The sequence below is a fragment of the Mobula hypostoma genome, chromosome 11, assembly GCF_963921235.1.
Source record: "Mobula hypostoma chromosome 11, sMobHyp1.1, whole genome shotgun sequence".
Classification (NCBI taxonomy): Eukaryota; Metazoa; Chordata; class Chondrichthyes; order Myliobatiformes; family Myliobatidae; genus Mobula; species Mobula hypostoma.
In genome coordinates this window covers 111,880,330-111,899,973 of record NC_086107.1, presented here as the reverse complement: position 1 = coordinate 111,899,973, position 19,644 = coordinate 111,880,330, and the positions used below count along the sequence as shown (strand labels likewise).

The window sequence follows — 19,644 nt, the reverse complement described above, 5'->3', positions numbered from 1 at the left end:
TAATGGACCCAACACCAACTCCTGCAGAACACCACTAGTTACCGGCAGCCATTCAGAAGAGGCCCCCTTTATTTCCACACTTTGCCATCCCTCAGACAGCCAATCTTCAGTCCATGTCAGTGCATTTCCTAAACTGCCATGGGCTCATCCTGTATCTTGTCATTGAGACACTGGAGCAGGTACTGACTTTTATAGAATTACTTACTTGTGGTGTCTGTCACATTCTCAGGAGAGCTCAGTGTGCCCTCTGGAGTTACTGACTCCACCGATAGTTTGTATTGGTCTCCAGGATGCAGGTCTGTCACTGTGAAATTTGTCTCGCCTTTTTTTGTGTTGTTGATCCACTTGTCATTATTCATCACATTAGTGACTGTAATTTTGTAGGTATAGTCAGAGGCTCTTCTATCAGTTGGCTTTGTCCATTGAATTGTCAATGAATTTGTGGTCCTGTTTACCACAGACAGTCCAGTGACTGATGATGGATCTGTTAGGAGAAAAGACAAGGGATGGTTAATTAGTGTGAGACATCCTCATCATGATTGCTGTGGGATATTGTGATCTTTTCAAGGTGAGTGCTATTCTTTGGCTCTGTGTATGGATAGGCGGTGATCTCACAGTCAGGCAGAAATATCTGACATCATCAAGGATAAACTTGATTAAAATCTGCATTAATATTAGTGGATGTTAAACTAAGAGATCGCCATTCTAAAACTTAATCCACCTTCCCCAATATTCTTCATTTCATTCTCAAAAATAAAATTAAATTTCTGTTGTCAAATGTGCAAGTAAGTTGCAAAGTGTTCTAATACTCTGCTTGCTGAAGTTCAGCCAAACTCCATTTCTCAAAATCTAAGCATTTCTCATCACTCCGTACTGTTCAAACACAGACCACCACAATTAGTAACAAGAGAAATCTGCATATGCTGGAAATCCAGAGCAACACACACAAAATGCTGGAGGAACTCAGCAGGTCAGGCAGCATCAATGGAGAGGAATAAGCAGTTGACATTTCAGGCCAAGACCTTTCCTCAGGTCTGAGAAGGAAGGGGGAAAATGCTGGAAAAGAAATTTAGGGAAGGAGAAGGAGCTGGCTAGAAGGTGATAGGTGATGCCAGGTGGATGGGAAAGGTAAGGGATTGGAGAAGAGAGGAATCTGAAGGGAGATGAGAGTGGACCATGGGAGAAAGAGAAAGTATTAGGGACTTAGGGGGAAGTGATAGGTAGGTGAGGGTAATGGCAAGGTCAGAGTGGGGAATAGAGGAAGAGGGTAATGGGGGTGGGTAGTTTTTCTACGGGAAGGAGAAATCAATATTCATGCCTCCAGGTTAGAGGCTACCCAGACGGAATATAACGTTTGCTCCTCCATGCGAAGGGAGGCCTCATCATGGCACAAGAGGAGGGCATGGGCATGGACTGACATGTCAGAACTTGAAAGTCAATGGCAATTAAAATTTTTGGCCACCGGGAAGTTCAGTTTGTGGCAGTTAAAGTGGTCCCCACAATTAGTTTTCATCTTTTCGTACCTCTAGTTCTTTTTGGTATTTAAACAAAATTGAAGAAAAAGGAAATGCAGCTATAGCCCATACAGCATCTAAGAAGGATGCATAGTGTACTGAACCATCACTCAAACAGCCAAATTCATGTAGTGAAGAGCTGAGATCTGAGACTCTTTTCTGAGCTGGGTGAACCTGATGCCCTCTGCTCGCCACCACCTGTACCTCAGGCAATACATATTATTACGAACTGTGACTATCTTGTATCACCGGCCAGTGGGATAGTGACATCCGAAACAGTCTTGAGACGAATGGTCCCAGGCTCAAATCCAGCCATCTCCTTTGCACATTTCCCATCTGTGCTGGGTTGAGTATCAAACTAACAACCCAGTCTTGTGAAAAACAGACAAAAATGCTAAAGAAATGGCGAGGTTGTTACCCAATCCACCACAAGGGGCGGAAAGGAACAACAAGAAGAAGTGGCTGCCTTGTAACTCTACAAAAGAGTAAGGAGAATTAAATAGTTGTTACTCTGGATCCAACACAGCATAAAAAATCATAAGATAACGAACACAATAAGGATATTAAAAACATAAAAATTTTTGAACTGTTGTTGACTAAGACAGTGGAGCAGGTATTGACCCTTACATAATTACTTACTTGTGGTGTTTGTCACATTCTCAGGAGAGCTCAGTGTGTCCTCCAGAGTTACCGACTGCACTGATAGATTGTACTGTTCCCCAAGACCCAGGTCTCTCACTATGAACGTTGTCTCACCTTTTCCTATCTTGTTGGTCCCAATTCGATTATTTGCATTAATGTAGAACACGAGAGCTAATGGACCCAACACCAACTCCTGCAGAACACCACTAGTTACCAGCAGCCATTCAGAAGAGGCCCCCTTTATTTCCACACTTTGCCATCCCTCAGACAGCCAATCTTCAGTCCATGTCAGTGCATTTCCTAAACTGCCATGGGCTCATCCTGTATCTTGTCATTGAGACACTGGAGCAGGTACTGACTTTTATAGAATTACTTACTTGTGGTGTCTGTCACATTCTCAGGAGAGCTCAGTGTGCCCTCTGGAGTTACTGACTCCACCGATAGTTTGTATTGGTCTCCAGGATGCAGGTCTGTCACTGTGAAATTTGTCTCGCCTTTTTTTGTGTTGTTGATCCACTTGTCATTATTCATCACATTAGTGACTGTAATTTTGTAGGTATAGTCAGAGGCTCTTCTATCAGTTGGCTTTGTCCATTGAATTGTCAATGAATTTGTGGTCCTGTTTACCACAGACAGTCCAGTGACTGATGATGGATCTGTTAGGAGAAAAGACAAGGGATGGTTAATTAGTGTGAGACATCCTCATCATGATTGCTGTGGGATATTGTGATCTTTTCAAGGTGAGTGCTATTCTTTGGCTCTGTGTATGGATAGGCGGTGATCTCACAGTCAGGCAGAAATATCTGACATCATCAAGGATAAACTTGATTAAAATCTGCATTAATATTAGTGGATGTTAAACTAAGAGATCGCCATTCTAAAACTTAATCCACCTTCCCCAATATTCTTCATTTCATTCTCAAAAATAAAATTAAATTTCTGTTGTCAAATGTGCAAGTAAGTTGCAAAGTGTTCTAATACTCTGCTTGCTGAAGTTCAGCCAAACTCCATTTCTCAAAATCTAAGCATTTCTCATCACTCCGTACTGTTCAAACACAGACCACCACAATTAGTAACAAGAGAAATCTGCATATGCTGGAAATCCAGAGCAACACACACAAAATGCTGGAGGAACTCAGCAGGTCAGGCAGCATCAATGGAGAGGAATAAGCAGTTGACATTTCAGGCCAAGACCTTTCCTCAGGTCTGAGAAGGAAGGGGGAAAATGCCGGAAAAGAAATTTAGGGAAGGAGAAGGAGCTGGCTAGAAGGTGATAGGTGATGCCAGGTGGATGGGAAAGGTAAGGGATTGGAGAAGAGAGGAATCTGAAGGGAGATGAGAGTGGACCATGGGAGAAAGAGAAAGTATTAGGGACTTAGGGGGAAGTGATAGGTAGGTGAGGGTAATGGCAAGGTCAGAGTGGGGAATAGAGGAAGAGGGTAATGGGGGTGGGTAGTTTTTCTACGGGAAGGAGAAATCAATATTCATGCCTCCAGGTTAGAGGCTACCCAGACGGAATATAACGTTTGCTCCTCCATGCGAAGGGAGGCCTCATCATGGCACAAGAGGAGGGCATGGGCATGGACTGACATGTCAGAACTTGAAAGTCAATGGCAATTAAAATTTTTGGCCACCGGGAAGTTCAGTTTGTGGCAGTTAAAGTGGTCCCCACAATTAGTTTTCATCTTTTCGTACCTCTAGTTCTTTTTGGTATTTAAACAAAATTGAAGAAAAAGGAAATGCAGCTATAGCCCATACAGCATCTAAGAAGGATGCATAGTGTACTGAACCATCACTCAAACAGCCAAATTCATGTAGTGAAGAGCTGAGATCTGAGACTCTTTTCTGAGCTGGGTGAACCTGATGCCCTCTGCTCGCCACCACCTGTACCTCAGGCAATACATATTATTACGAACTGTGACTATCTTGTATCACCGGCCAGTGGGATAGTGACATCCGAAACAGTCTTGAGACGAATGGTCCCAGGCTCAAATCCAGCCATCTCCTTTGCACATTTCCCATCTGTGCTGGGTTGAGTATCAAACTAACAACCCAGTCTTGTGAAAAACAGACAAAAATGCTAAAGAAATGGCGAGGTTGTTACCCAATCCACCACAAGGGGCGGAAAGGAACAACAAGAAGAAGTGGCTGCCTTGTAACTCTACAAAAGAGTAAGGAGAATTAAATAGTTGTTACTCTGGATCCAACACAGCATAAAAAATCATAAGATAACGAACACAATAAGGATATTAAAAACATAAAAATTTTTGAACTGTTGTTGACTAAGACAGTGGAGCAGGTATTGACCCTTACATAATTACTTACTTGTGGTGTTTGTCACATTCTCAGGAGAGCTCAGTGTGTCCTCTGGAGTTACTGACTCCACCGATAGTTTGTATTGGTCTCCAGGATGCAGGTCTGTCACTGTGAAAGCTGTCTGGCCTTTTTTTGTGTAGTTGATCGAACTGACATTATGCATCACATTTCTGACTGTAATCTTGTAGGTATAGTTAACAGCTCTTGTATCATTTGGCTCTGTCCAATTAATTGTTAACGAATTTGTTGTCCTGTCTACTGCATCAAGTCCAGTGACTGGTGATGGATCTGTCAAGAGAAAAGACAAGGGATGGTTAATTAGTGCGAGACATCCTCCATCCTGATTGCTCTTGGATAGTGAGACCTTTTCAAGGTGAGTGCTATTCTTTGGCTCTGTGTATGGATAAGCATTGGCCTCACAGTCAGACAGAAATATCTGACATCATCTGGCATAGATATAATTAAAAATTACCTGGAGTCTCTCCCATGGGAGAGTGTATACTGTGAGACTTCTGCACTATTGGCGAATACTGGAGACTGAGAATATCAGAGGATTTTAAACTAAGAGATGGTTATTCAATGACCTAACACACCTATCCCAATAACAACACATGTAAAATGCTGGAGGAACTCAGCAAGTCAGGCAGCACCTATGTAAATGAATAAGCAGTTGACAGTTTGAACCAAGTCCCTTCTTCAGGACTAGAAATGAAGGAGGAAGATGCCAGAATAAAAAGGTGGGGGAGAGGAGAAGCATGATAGCTAGAAAGTGATAGTTGAAGCCAGATGGTTTGGAAAGGTAACGTTCTGGAGAAGAAGGAATCTGACACGTGAGGTGAATGGACTATAGGAGAAAGGGAGGAAGGAGAAGAGGTTCCGGGGGAGGTGATAGGCAAATGAGAAGTGGTGAGAGGCCAGAGTGAGGATAGAAGAAGATAGGAGGTAGAGAGAAATTCTTTTCCCAGAAGATGAAATTGAATATTCATGCTATCAAGTTGTTATCTCAATATTCCCAATACCGCAATATCCTTCATTCCATTAATTCCCAACGTGAATTCGAATATCTGTTGCAAATTGTGCAAGGGTCTTGCAAGTTGTTGCAACACCCTGTTTGTTGAAGTTGAGCCAAACTTCATTCTTCAAAAGAGTGGCATTAATTTTCACAGTGTGCAGCTCAGTCTTAGCCCAGCTAAATCCATTTCTTCTTTTCGCACTACTTTTAATAGTTCCTTTTAATATTAAAAAGATTATCATCTGGCATAAACTTGATTAAAATCTGCATTAATATTAGTGGATGTTAAACGAAATGTTCGGCATTCTTTGACTTAATCCTCTTTTCCCAATATCTTTAATTTTGTTCTCATAAATGAAATTTCTGTTGCCAGATGTGCAAGTAAGTTACAAATTGTTCTAATATTCTGCTTATTGAAGTTCAGCCAAACTTCATTTCTCCAAATCTAAACGTTACACATCACACCGTGTTGTTCAATCAGACCACCACAATGAGTAACAGCAGAAATCTGCAGATACGGGAAATCTAGAGCATCACACACAAAATGCTGGAGGAACTCAGCAGGTCAGGCAGCATATGTAGAGACGAGTAAACATTCGACGTTTCAGGCCAAGAACCTTCTTCAGTACTGAGACTGAAGGGGCAAATGCCAGACAAAAAAGTCAGGGCAGGGGTAGGAGTCTCACTGAAAGGTGATAGATGAAGCCAGGTGGATGGGAAAGGTAAGGGACTGGAGAAGAAAGGTTCTGACAGGAGAGGAGAGTGGACCGTGGGAGAAACGGAAGGTGTTGGGGACCTAGGGGCAAGTGATAGGTAGATGAGAAGAGGTGAAAGATCAGAACAGGGTATAGAGGAGGAAGGTTGGCGGGGAAGAGTTTTTCTGCCAGAAGGAGAAATGGACATTCATGACATTAGTCTGGAGGCTACCCAGACGGAATGGATGGTGTTGCTCTTCCACCCTGATGCTTCACCTTGGCACAAGAGGAGGGCATGGACTGACATGTCAGAGCCGGTTTGTGGCAGATAAAGGGGCCCTCATCTTAAATTTTATCTTTTCGTACCTCTAGTTCTTTTTGTATTTAAACAAAATTAAAGATAAAGGAAATGAAGCTTTAGTCCATCCAGCAGCTGAGATGGATGCATAGTGTACTGAACCATCACTCAAACAGCCAAATTCATGTAGTGAAGAGCTGAGATCTGAGACTCTTTTCTGAGCTGGGTGAACCTGATGCCCTCTGCTCACCACCACCTGTACCTCAGGCAATACATATTATTACGAACTGTGACTATCTTGTATCACCGGCCAGTGGGATAGTGACATCCGAAACAGTCTTGAGACGAATGGTCCCAGGCTCAAATCCAGCCATCTCCTTTGCACATTTCCCATCTGTGCTGGGTTGAGTATCAAACTAACAACCCAGTCTTGTGAAAAACAGACAAAAATGCTAAAGAAATGGCGAGGTTGTTACCCAATCCACCACAAGGGGCGGAAAGGAACAACAAGAAGAAGTGGCTGCCTTGTAACTCTACAAAAGAGTAAGGAGAATTAAATAGTTGTTACTCTGGATCCAACACAGCATAAAAAATCATAAGATAACGAACACAATAAGGATATTAAAAACATAAAAATTTTTGAACTGTTGTTGACTAAGACAGTGGAGCAGGTATTGACCCTTACATAATTACTTACTTGTGGTGTCTGTCACATTCTCAGGAGAGCTCAGTGTGTCCTCTGGAGTTACTGACTCCACCGATAGTTTGTATTGGTCTCCAGGATGCAGGTCTGTCACTGTGAAATTTGTCTCGCCTTTTTTTGTGTTGTTGATCCACTTGTCATTATTCATCACATTAGTGACTGTAATTTTGTAGGTATAGTCAGAGGCTCTTCTATCAGTTGGCTTTGTCCATTGAATTGTCAATGAATTTGTGGTCCTGTTTACCACAGACAGTCCAGTGACTGATGATGGATCTGTTAGGAGAAAAGACAAGGGATGGTTAATTAGTGTGAGACATCCTCATCATGATTGCTGTGGGATATTGTGATCTTTTCAAGGTGAGTGCTATTCTTTGGCTCTGTGTATGGATAGGCGGTGATCTCACAGTCAGGCAGAAATATCTGACATCATCAAGGATAAACTTGATTAAAATCTGCATTAATATTAGTGGATGTTAAACTAAGAGATCGCCATTCTAAAACTTAATCCACCTTCCCCAATATTCTTCATTTCATTCTCAAAAATAAAATTAAATTTCTGTTGTCAAATGTGCAAGTAAGTTGCAAAGTGTTCTAATACTCTGCTTGCTGAAGTTCAGCCAAACTCCATTTCTCAAAATCTAAGCATTTCTCATCACTCCGTACTGTTCAAACACAGACCACCACAATTAGTAACAAGAGAAATCTGCATATGCTGGAAATCCAGAGCAACACACACAAAATGCTGGAGGAACTCAGCAGGTCAGGCAGCATCAATGGAGAGGAATAAGCAGTTGACATTTCAGGCCAAGACCTTTCCTCAGGTCTGAGAAGGAAGGGGGAAAATGCTGGAAAAGAAATTTAGGGAAGGAGAAGGAGCTGGCTAGAAGGTGATAGGTGATGCCAGGTGGATGGGAAAGGTAAGGGATTGGAGAAGAGAGGAATCTGAAGGGAGATGAGAGTGGACCATGGGAGAAAGAGAAAGTATTAGGGACTTAGGGGGAAGTGATAGGTAGGTGAGGGTAATGGCAAGGTCAGAGTGGGGAATAGAGGAAGAGGGTAATGGGAGTGGGTAGTTTTTCTACGGGAAGGAGAAATCAATATTCATGCCTCCAGGTTAGAGGCTACCCAGACGGAATATAACGTTTGCTCCTCCATGCGAAGGGAGGCCTCATCATGGCACAAGAGGAGGGCATGGGCATGGACTGACATGTCAGAACTTGAAAGTCAATGGCAATTAAAATTTTTGGCCACCGGGAAGTTCAGTTTGTGGCAGTTAAAGTGGTCCCCACAATTAGTTTTCATCTTTTCGTACCTCTAGTTCTTTTTGGTATTTAAACAAAATTGAAGAAAAAGGAAATGCAGCTATAGCCCATACAGCATCTAAGAAGGATGCATAGTGTACTGAACCATCACTCAAACAGCCAAATTCATGTAGTGAAGAGCTGAGATCTGAGACTCTTTTCTGAGCTGGGTGAACCTGATGCCCTCTGCTCGCCACCACCTGTACCTCAGGCAATACATATTATTACGAACTGTGACTATCTTGTATCACCGGCCAGTGGGATAGTGACATCCGAAACAGTCTTGAGACGAATGGTCCCAGGCTCAAATCCAGCCATCTCCTTTGCACATTTCCCATCTGTGCTGGGTTGAGTATCAAACTAACAACCCAGTCTTGTGAAAAACAGACAAAAATGCTAAAGAAATGGCGAGGTTGTTACCCAATCCACCACAAGGGGCGGAAAGGAACAACAAGAAGAAGTGGCTGCCTTGTAACTCTACAAAAGAGTAAGGAGAATTAAATAGTTGTTACTCTGGATCCAACACAGCATAAAAAATCATAAGATAACGAACACAATAAGGATATTAAAAACATAAAAATTTTTGAACTGTTGTTGACTAAGACAGTGGAGCAGGTATTGACCCTTACATAATTACTTACTTGTGCTGTTTGTCACATTCTCAGGAGAGCTCAGTGTGTCCTCCAGAGTTACCGACTGCACTGATAGATTGTACTGTTCCCCAAGACCCAGGTCTCTCACTATGAACGTTGTCTCACCTTTTCCTATCTTGTTGGTCCCAATTCGATTATTTGCATTAATGTAGAACACGAGAGCTAATGGACCCAACACCAACTCCTGCAGAACACCACTAGTTACCGGCAGCCATTCAGAAGAGGCCCCCTTTATTTCCACACTTTGCCATCCCTCAGACAGCCAATCTTCAGTCCATGTCAGTGCATTTCCTAAACTGCCATGGGCTCATCCTGTATCTTGTCATTGAGACACTGGAGCAGGTACTGACTTTTATAGAATTACTTACTTGTGGTGTCTGTCACATTCTCAGGAGAGCTCAGTGTGCCCTCTGGAGTTACTGACTCCACCGATAGTTTGTATTGGTCTCCAGGATGCAGGTCTGTCACTGTGAAATTTGTCTCGCCTTTTTTTGTGTTGTTGATCCACTTGTCATTATTCATCACATTAGTGACTGTAATTTTGTAGGTATAGTCAGAGGCTCTTCTATCAGTTGGCTTTGTCCATTGAATTGTCAATGAATTTGTGGTCCTGTTTACCACAGACAGTCCAGTGACTGATGATGGATCTGTTAGGAGAAAAGACAAGGGATGGTTAATTAGTGTGAGACATCCTCATCATGATTGCTGTGGGATATTGTGATCTTTTCAAGGTGAGTGCTATTCTTTGGCTCTGTGTATGGATAGGTGGTGATCTCACAGTCAGGCAGAAATATCTGACATCATCAAGGATAAACTTGATTAAAATCTGCATTAATATTAGTGGATGTTAAACTAAGAGATCGCCATTCTAAAACTTAATCCACCTTCCCCAATATTCTTCATTTCATTCTCAAAAATAAAATTAAATTTCTGTTGTCAAATGTGCAAGTAAGTTGCAAAGTGTTCTAATACTCTGCTTGCTGAAGTTCAGCCAAACTCCATTTCTCAAAATCTAAGCATTTCTCATCACTCCGTACTGTTCAAACACAGACCACCACAATTAGTAACAAGAGAAATCTGCATATGCTGGAAATCCAGAGCAACACACACAAAATGCTGGAGGAACTCAGCAGGTCAGGCAGCATCAATGGAGAGGAATAAGCAGTTGACATTTCAGGCCAAGACCTTTCCTCAGGTCTGAGAAGGAAGGGGGAAAATGCCGGAAAAGAAATTTAGGGAAGGAGAAGGAGCTGGCTAGAAGGTGATAGGTGATGCCAGGTGGATGGGAAAGGTAAGGGATTGGAGAAGAGAGGAATCTGAAGGGAGATGAGAGTGGACCATGGGAGAAAGAGAAAGTATTAGGGACTTAGGGGGAAGTGATAGGTAGGTGAGGGTAATGGCAAGGTCAGAGTGGGGAATAGAGGAAGAGGGTAATGGGGGTGGGTAGTTTTTCTACGGGAAGGAGAAATCAATATTCATGCCTCCAGGTTAGAGGCTACCCAGACGGAATATAACGTTTGCTCCTCCATGCGAAGGGAGGCCTCATCATGGCACAAGAGGAGGGCATGGGCATGGACTGACATGTCAGAACTTGAAAGTCAATGGCAATTAAAATTTTTGGCCACCGGGAAGTTCAGTTTGTGGCAGTTAAAGTGGTCCCCACAATTAGTTTTCATCTTTTCGTACCTCTAGTTCTTTTTGGTATTTAAACAAAATTGAAGAAAAAGGAAATGCAGCTATAGCCCATACAGCATCTAAGAAGGATGCATAGTGTACTGAACCATCACTCAAACAGCCAAATTCATGTAGTGAAGAGCTGAGATCTGAGACTCTTTTCTGAGCTGGGTGAACCTGATGCCCTCTGCTCGCCACCACCTGTACCTCAGGCAATACATATTATTACGAACTGTGACTATCTTGTATCACCGGCCAGTGGGATAGTGACATCCGAAACAGTCTTGAGACGAATGGTCCCAGGCTCAAATCCAGCCATCTCCTTTGCACATTTCCCATCTGTGCTGGGTTGAGTATCAAACTAACAACCCAGTCTTGTGAAAAACAGACAAAAATGCTAAAGAAATGGCGAGGTTGTTACCCAATCCACCACAAGGGGCGGAAAGGAACAACAAGAAGAAGTGGCTGCCTTGTAACTCTACAAAAGAGTAAGGAGAATTAAATAGTTGTTACTCTGGATCCAACACAGCATAAAAAATCATAAGATAACGAACACAATAAGGATATTAAAAACATAAAAATTTTTGAACTGTTGTTGACTAAGACAGTGGAGCAGGTATTGACCCTTACATAATTACTTACTTGTGCTGTTTGTCACATTCTCAGGAGAGCTCAGTGTGTCCTCCAGAGTTACCGACTGCACTGATAGATTGTACTGTTCCCCAAGACCCAGGTCTCTCACTATGAACGTTGTCTCACCTTTTCCTATCTTGTTGGTCCCAATTCGATTATTTGCATTAATGTAGAACACGAGAGCTAATGGACCCAACACCAACTCCTGCAGAACACCACTAGTTACCGGCAGCCATTCAGAAGAGGCCCCCTTTATTTCCACACTTTGCCATCCCTCAGACAGCCAATCTTCAGTCCATGTCAGTGCATTTCCTAAACTGCCATGGGCTCATCCTGTATCTTGTCATTGAGACACTGGAGCAGGTACTGACTTTTATAGAATTACTTACTTGTGGTGTCTGTCACATTCTCAGGAGAGCTCAGTGTGCCCTCTGGAGTTACTGACTCCACCGATAGTTTGTATTGGTCTCCAGGATGCAGGTCTGTCACTGTGAAATTTGTCTCGCCTTTTTTTGTGTTGTTGATCCACTTGTCATTATTCATCACATTAGTGACTGTAATTTTGTAGGTATAGTCAGAGGCTCTTCTATCAGTTGGCTTTGTCCATTGAATTGTCAATGAATTTGTGGTCCTGTTTACCACAGACAGTCCAGTGACTGATGATGGATCTGTTAGGAGAAAAGACAAGGGATGGTTAATTAGTGTGAGACATCCTCATCATGATTGCTGTGGGATATTGTGATCTTTTCAAGGTGAGTGCTATTCTTTGGCTCTGTGTATGGATAGGCGGTGATCTCACAGTCAGGCAGAAATATCTGACATCATCAAGGATAAACTTGATTAAAATCTGCATTAATATTAGTGGATGTTAAACTAAGAGATCGCCATTCTAAAACTTAATCCACCTTCCCCAATATTCTTCATTTCATTCTCAAAAATAAAATTAAATTTCTGTTGTCAAATGTGCAAGTAAGTTGCAAAGTGTTCTAATACTCTGCTTGCTGAAGTTCAGCCAAACTCCATTTCTCAAAATCTAAGCATTTCTCATCACTCCGTACTGTTCAAACACAGACCACCACAATTAGTAACAAGAGAAATCTGCATATGCTGGAAATCCAGAGCAACACACACAAAATGCTGGAGGAACTCAGCAGGTCAGGCAGCATCAATGGAGAGGAATAAGCAGTTGACATTTCAGGCCAAGACCTTTCCTCAGGTCTGAGAAGGAAGGGGGAAAATGCCGGAAAAGAAATTTAGGGAAGGAGAAGGAGCTGGCTAGAAGGTGATAGGTGATGCCAGGTGGATGGGAAAGGTAAGGGATTGGAGAAGAGAGGAATCTGAAGGGAGATGAGAGTGGACCATGGGAGAAAGAGAAAGTATTAGGGACTTAGGGGGAAGTGATAGGTAGGTGAGGGTAATGGCAAGGTCAGAGTGGGGAATAGAGGAAGAGGGTAATGGGGGTGGGTAGTTTTTCTACGGGAAGGAGAAATCAATATTCATGCCTCCAGGTTAGAGGCTACCCAGACGGAATATAACGTTTGCTCCTCCATGCGAAGGGAGGCCTCATCATGGCACAAGAGGAGGGCATGGGCATGGACTGACATGTCAGAACTTGAAAGTCAATGGCAATTAAAATTTTTGGCCACCGGGAAGTTCAGTTTGTGGCAGTTAAAGTGGTCCCCACAATTAGTTTTCATCTTTTCGTACCTCTAGTTCTTTTTGGTATTTAAACAAAATTGAAGAAAAAGGAAATGCAGCTATAGCCCATACAGCATCTAAGAAGGATGCATAGTGTACTGAACCATCACTCAAACAGCCAAATTCATGTAGTGAAGAGCTGAGATCTGAGACTCTTTTCTGAGCTGGGTGAACCTGATGCCCTCTGCTCGCCACCACCTGTACCTCAGGCAATACATATTATTACGAACTGTGACTATCTTGTATCACCGGCCAGTGGGATAGTGACATCCGAAACAGTCTTGAGACGAATGGTCCCAGGCTCAAATCCAGCCATCTCCTTTGCACATTTCCCATCTGTGCTAGGTTGAGTATCAAACTAACAACCCAGTCTTGTGAAAAACAGACAAAAATGCTAAAGAAATGGCGAGGTTGTTACCCAATCCACCACAAGGGGCGGAAAGGAACAACAAGAAGAAGTGGCTGCCTTGTAACTCTACAAAAGAGTAAGGAGAATTAAATAGTTGTTACTCTGGATCCAACACAGCATAAAAAATCATAAGATAACGAACACAATAAGGATATTAAAAACATAAAAATTTTTGAACTGTTGTTGACTAAGACAGTGGAGCAGGTATTGACCCTTACATAATTACTTACTTGTGGTGTTTGTCACATTCTCAGGAGAGCTCAGTGTGTCCTCCAGAGTTACCGACTGCACTGATAGATTGTGCTGTTCCCCAAGACCCAGGTCTCTCACTATGAACGTTGTCTCACCTTTTCCTATCTTGTTGGTCCCAATTCGATTATTTGCATTAATGTAGAACACGAGAGCTAATGGACCCAACACCAACTCCTGCAGAACACCACTAGTTACTGGCAGCCATTCAGAAGAGGCCCCCTTTATTTCCACACTTTGCCATCCCTCAGACAGCCAATCTTCAGTCCATGTCAGTGCATTTCCTAAACTGCCATGGGCTCATCCTGTATCTTGTCATTGAGACACTGGAGCAGGTACTGACTTTTATAGAATTACTTACTTGTGGTGTCTGTCACATTCTCAGGAGAGCTCAGTGTGCCCTCTGGAGTTACTGACTCCACCGATAGTTTGTATTGGTCTCCAGGATGCAGGTCTGTCACTGTGAAATTTGTCTCGCCTTTTTTTGTGTTGTTGATCCACTTGTCATTATTCATCACATTAGTGACTGTAATTTTGTAGGTATAGTCAGAGGCTCTTCTATCAGTTGGCTTTGTCCATTGAATTGTCAATGAATTTGTGGTCCTGTTTACCACAGACAGTCCAGTGACTGATGATGGATCTGTTAGGAGAAAAGACAAGGGATGGTTAATTAGTGTGAGACATCCTCATCATGATTGCTGTGGGATATTGTGATCTTTTCAAGGTGAGTGCTATTCTTTGGCTCTGTGTATGGATAAGCATTGGCCTCACAGTCAGACAGAAATATCTGACATCATCTGGCATAGATATAATTAAAAATTACCTGGAGTCTCTCCCATGGGAGAGTGTATACTGTGAGACTTCTGCACTATTGGCGAATACTGGAGACTTTGAGAATATCAGAGGATTTTAAACTAAGAGATGGTTATTCAATGACCTAACACACCTATCCCAATAACAACACATGTAAAATGCTGGAGGAACTCAGCAAGTCAGGCAGCACCTATGTAAATGAATAAGCAGTTGACAGTTTGAACCAAGTCCCTTCTTCAGCACTAGAAATGAAGGAGGAAGATGCTAGAATAAAAAGGTGGGGGAGAGGAGAAGCAGGATAGCTAGAAAGTGATAGTTGAAGCCAGATGGTTTGGAAAGGTAACGTTCTGGAGAAGAAGGAATCTGACATGTGAGGTGAATGGACTATAGGAGAAAGGGAGGAAGGAGAAGAGGTTCCAGGGGGAGGTGATAGGCAAATGAGAAGTGGTGAGAGGCCAGAGTGAGGATAGAAGAAGATAGGAGGTAGAGAGAAATTCTTTTCCCAGAAGATGAAATTGAACATTCATGCTATCAGGTTGTTTTCTCAATACTTTATACTTATACTTTATTGTCGACAAATATTTGATACTAAAACGTACAATCATCACAGCGATATTTGATTCTGCGCTTCCCACTCCCTGGATTACAAATATTAAAATATTAAAAATAGTAAAAATTATTAAACATTAAAATTTTAAATTATAAATCATTAATAGAAAATAGAAAAATGGAAAGTAAGGTAGTGCAAAAAAACCAAGAGGCAGGTCCGGATATTTGGAGGGTACGGCCCAGATCCGGGTCAGGATCCGTTCAGCAGTCTTATCACAGTTGGAAAGAAGCTGTTCCCAAATCTGGCCGTACGAGTCTTCAAGCTCCTGAGCCTTCTCCCGGAGGGAAGAGGGATGAAAAGTGTGTTGGCTGGGTGGGTCGTGTCCTTGATTATCCTGGCAGCACTGCTCCAACAGCGTGCGGTGTAAAGTGAGTCCACGGACGGAAGATTGGTTTGTGTGTTGTGCTGCTCCGTGTTCCTGATCTTTTGCAGCTTCTTTCAGTCTGGGACAGGACAACTTCCATACCAGGTTGTGATGCACCCTAGAAGTATGCTTTCTACGGTGCATCTATAAAAATTAGTGAGGGTATTAGGGGACAGGCCAGATTTCTTTAGTTTTCTCAGGAAGTAAAGGCTCTGGTGGGTCTTCCTGGCAGTGGACTCTGCTTGATTGGATCAAGTCAGGCCATTTGTGATATTGACCCTGAGGAACTTAAAGCTTTCGACCTGTTCCACTTGCTCACCACTGGTGTAAATTGGGTCGTGCGGTCCGCTACTCCTTCTGAAGTCAACAACCAACTCCTTCATCTTGCTGACGTTGAGGGATAGGTTATTGTCTTCGCACCATGCCACCAGGTTCTTAATTTCCTCTCTGTACTCAAACTCATCATTACCCGAGATATGGCCTACAATTGTGGTGTCATCAGCAAACTTATATATTGAGTTTGATGGAAACTTGGCTACACAATCATGGGTGTACAGTGAGTACAACAGGGGGCTGAGTACACAGCCTTGTGGGGCACCGGTGCTCGGAGTGATTGTAGAGGAGAGTTGTCCCCTATTTTTACAGCCTGGGTCCTGTCTGTAAGGAAGTTGAAGATATCGCAATATTCTTCATTCCATTAATTCTCAACGTGAATTCGAATATCTGTTGCAAATTGTGCAAGGGTCTTGCAAGTTGTTGCAACGCTCTGTTTATTGAAGTTGAGCCAAACTTCATTCTTCAAAAGCATGGCATTAAATTTCACACCGTGCAGCTCTGTCTTAGCCCAGCTAAATCCATTTCTTCTTTGCACACTACTTTTAATAGTTCCTTTTAATATTAAAAAGATTATCATCTCGCATAAACTTGATTAAAATCTGTATTAAAATTAGTGGATGTTAAACTAAGTGTTCGGCATTCTAAGACTTAATCCTCTTTTCCCAATATTCTTGATTTTGTTCTCGAAAATGAAATTTCTGTTCCCAAATGTGCAAGTAAGTTTCAAATTGTTCGAACATTCTGCTTATTGAAGTTCAGCCAAACTTCATTTCTCAGACTCTAAACGTTACACATCACACGATGCTGTTCAATCACAGACCACCACAATCAGTAACAGGAGAAATTTGCAGATGCGGTAAATCCAGACCAACATACACAAATTGATGGTGGAAGTCAGCAGGTCAGTCAGCATCTGTGGAGAGGAATAAGCAGTCAATATTTCGGGCCGTGTCCCTTCTTCAGAACTGAGAAGGAAGGGGGAAAATGCCAGATTAAAAAAGGTGGGGCAGGGGTAGGAGTCTCGCTGGAGGTGATAGGTGAAGCCAGGTGGATGGGAAAGGTAAGGGCCTGGAGAAGAAAGAATCTGACAGGAGAGGAGTGTTGACCATGGGAGAAACGGAAGGTGTTGGGGACCTAGGGGGAAGTGATAGGTAGATGAGAAGAGGTGAAAGGTCAGAGTGGGGAATAGAGGAGGAAGGTTGGCGGGGAAGAGTTTTTCTGCCAGAAGGAGAAATGGACATTCATGACATTAGTCTGGAGGCTACCCAGACGCAATGGATGGTGTTGCTCTTCCACCCTGAGGCTTCACCTTGGCACAAGAGGAGGGCATGGACTGATATGTCAGAGCTGGAATGGGAATGGGAATTAAACTTTTTTGCCACTGGGAAGTACCATTGTGGCAGTTTTCATCTTTTCATACTTCTAGTTCTTTTTGTATTTAAACAAAATTAAAGATAAAGGAAATGAAGCTGTAGTCCATACAGCAACTGAGATGGATGCAGAGTGTACTAAACCATCACTCAACGGCCCAGTTCATGTTGTGAAGAGCTGAGACCTGAGACTCTTTTCTGAGCTGGGTGAACCTGATGCCCTCTGCTTGCCACCACCTGTACCTCAGGCAATACATATTATTACATAGAAACATAGAAAATAGGTACAGGAGTAGGCCATTCGGCCCTTCGAGCCTGCACCGCCATTTATTATGATCATGGCTGTTCATCCAACTCAGAACCCCGCCCCAGCCTTCCCTCCATACCCCCTGACCCCCGTAGCCACAAGGGCCATATCTAACTCCCTCTTAAATATAGCCAATGAACTGGCCTCAACTGTTTCCTGTGGCAGAGAATTCCACAGATTCACCACTCTCTGTGTGAAGAAGTTTTTCCTAATCTCGGTCCTAAAAGGCTTCCCCTCTATCCTCAAACTGTGGCCCCTCGTTCTGGACTTCCCCAACATCGGGAACAATCTTCCTGCATCTAGCCTGTCCAATCCCTTCAGGATCTTATACGTTTCAATCAGATCCCCCCTCAATCTTCTAAATTCCAACGAGTACAAGCCCAGTTCATCCAGTCTTTCTTCATATGAAAGTTCTGCCATCCCAGGAATCAATCTGGTGAACCTTCTTTGTACTCCCTCTAAGGCAAGGATGTCTTTCCTCAGATTAGGGGACCAAAACTGCCCACAATACTCCAGGTGTGGTCTCACCAAGGCCTTGTACAACTGCAGTAGTACCTCCCTGCTCCTGTACTCGAATCCTCTCGCTATAAATGCCAGCATACCATTTGCCTTTTTCACTGCCTGCTGTACCTGCATGCCCACTTTCAATGACTGGTGTGTAATGACACCCAGGTCTCGTTGCACCTCCCCTTTTCGTAATCGGCCACCATTCAGATAATAATCTGTTTTCCTATTTTTGCCACCAAAGTGGATAACTTCACATTTATCCACATTAAATTGCATCTGCCATGAATTTGTCCACTCACCCAACCTATCCAAGTCACCCTGCATCCTCTTAGCATCCTCCTCACAGCTAACACTACTACCCAGCTTCGTGTCATCCGCAAACTTGGAGATGCTGCATTTAATTCCCTCATCCAAGTCATTAATATATATTGTAAACAACTGGGGTCCCAGCACTGAGCCTTGCGGTACCCCACTAGTCACCGCCTGCCATTCTGAAAAGGTCCCGTTTATTCCCACTCTTTGCTTCCTGTCTGCTAACCAATTCTCCACCCACACCAATACCTTACCCCCAATACCGTGTGCTTTAAGTTTGCACACTAATCTCCTGTGTGGGACCTTGTCAAAAGCCTTTTGAAAATCCAAATATACCACATCCACTGGTCCTCCCCTATCCACTCTACTAGTTACATCCTCAAAAAATTCTATGAGATTCGTCAGACATGATTTTCCTTTCACAAATCCATGCTGACTTTGTCCGATCATTTCACCGCTTTCCAAATGTGCTGTTATCACATCCTTGATAACTGACTCCAGCAGTTTCCCCACCACCGAGGTTAGGCTAACCGGTCTATAATTCCCCGGTTTCTCTCTCCCTCCTTTTTTAAAAAGTGGAGTTACATTAGCCACCCTCCAATCCTCAGGAACTAGTCCAGAATCTAACGAGTTTTGAAAAATTATCACTATTGCATCCACTATTTCTTGGGCTACTTCCTTAAGCACTCTAGGATGCAGACCATCTGGCCCTGGGGATTTATCTGCCTTCAATCCCTTCAATTTACCTAACACCACTTCCCTACTAACATGTATTTCGCTCAGTTCCTCCATCTCACTGGACCCTCTGTCCCCTGCTATTTCTGGAAGATTATTTATGTCCTCCTTAGTGAAGACAGAACCAAAGTAATTATTCAATTGGTCTGCCATGTCCTTGCTCCCCATAATCAATTCACCTGTTTCTGTCTGCAGGGGACCTACATTTGTCTTTACCAGTCTTTTCCTTTTTACATATCTATAAAAGCTTTTACAGTCCGTTTTTATGTTCCCTGCCAGTTTTCTCTCATAATCTTTTTTCCCCTTCCTAATTAAGCCCTTTGTCCTCCTCTGCTGAACTCTGAATTTCTCCCAGTCCTCAGGTGAGCCACTTTCTCTGGCTAATTTGTATGCTTCTTCTTTGGAATTGATACTATCCCTAATTTCTCTTGTCAGCCACGGGTGCACTACCTTCCTTGATTTATTCTTTTGCCAAACTGGGATGAACAATTGT

General features: G+C 42.9%; 1 protein-coding gene across 3 annotated transcripts in view; it reads right to left on the bottom strand.

Annotated features, from left to right (window-relative positions):
• Positions 1 to 19,644, bottom strand: part of LOC134354118 (receptor-type tyrosine-protein phosphatase H-like) — a 127,906-nt gene that overhangs the window by 57,741 nt on the left and 50,521 nt on the right. For 2 of the 3 annotated variants that reach the window (XM_063062900.1, XM_063062902.1), the window contains exons 5-11: positions 14,159 to 14,437; positions 11,831 to 12,109; positions 9,503 to 9,781; positions 7,175 to 7,453; positions 4,482 to 4,760; positions 2,534 to 2,812; positions 206 to 484 (exon numbers count right to left, since the gene is read on the bottom strand). In XM_063062900.1, coding sequence (XP_062918970.1) covers positions 206 to 484; positions 2,534 to 2,812; positions 4,482 to 4,760; positions 7,175 to 7,453; positions 9,503 to 9,781; positions 11,831 to 12,109; positions 14,159 to 14,437 — 1,953 coding nt within the window. The remainder of the gene's footprint in view (positions 1 to 205; positions 485 to 2,533; positions 2,813 to 4,481; positions 4,761 to 7,174; positions 7,454 to 9,502; positions 9,782 to 11,830; positions 12,110 to 14,158; positions 14,438 to 19,644) is intronic. The other variant, XM_063062901.1, reaches the window with a different exon arrangement.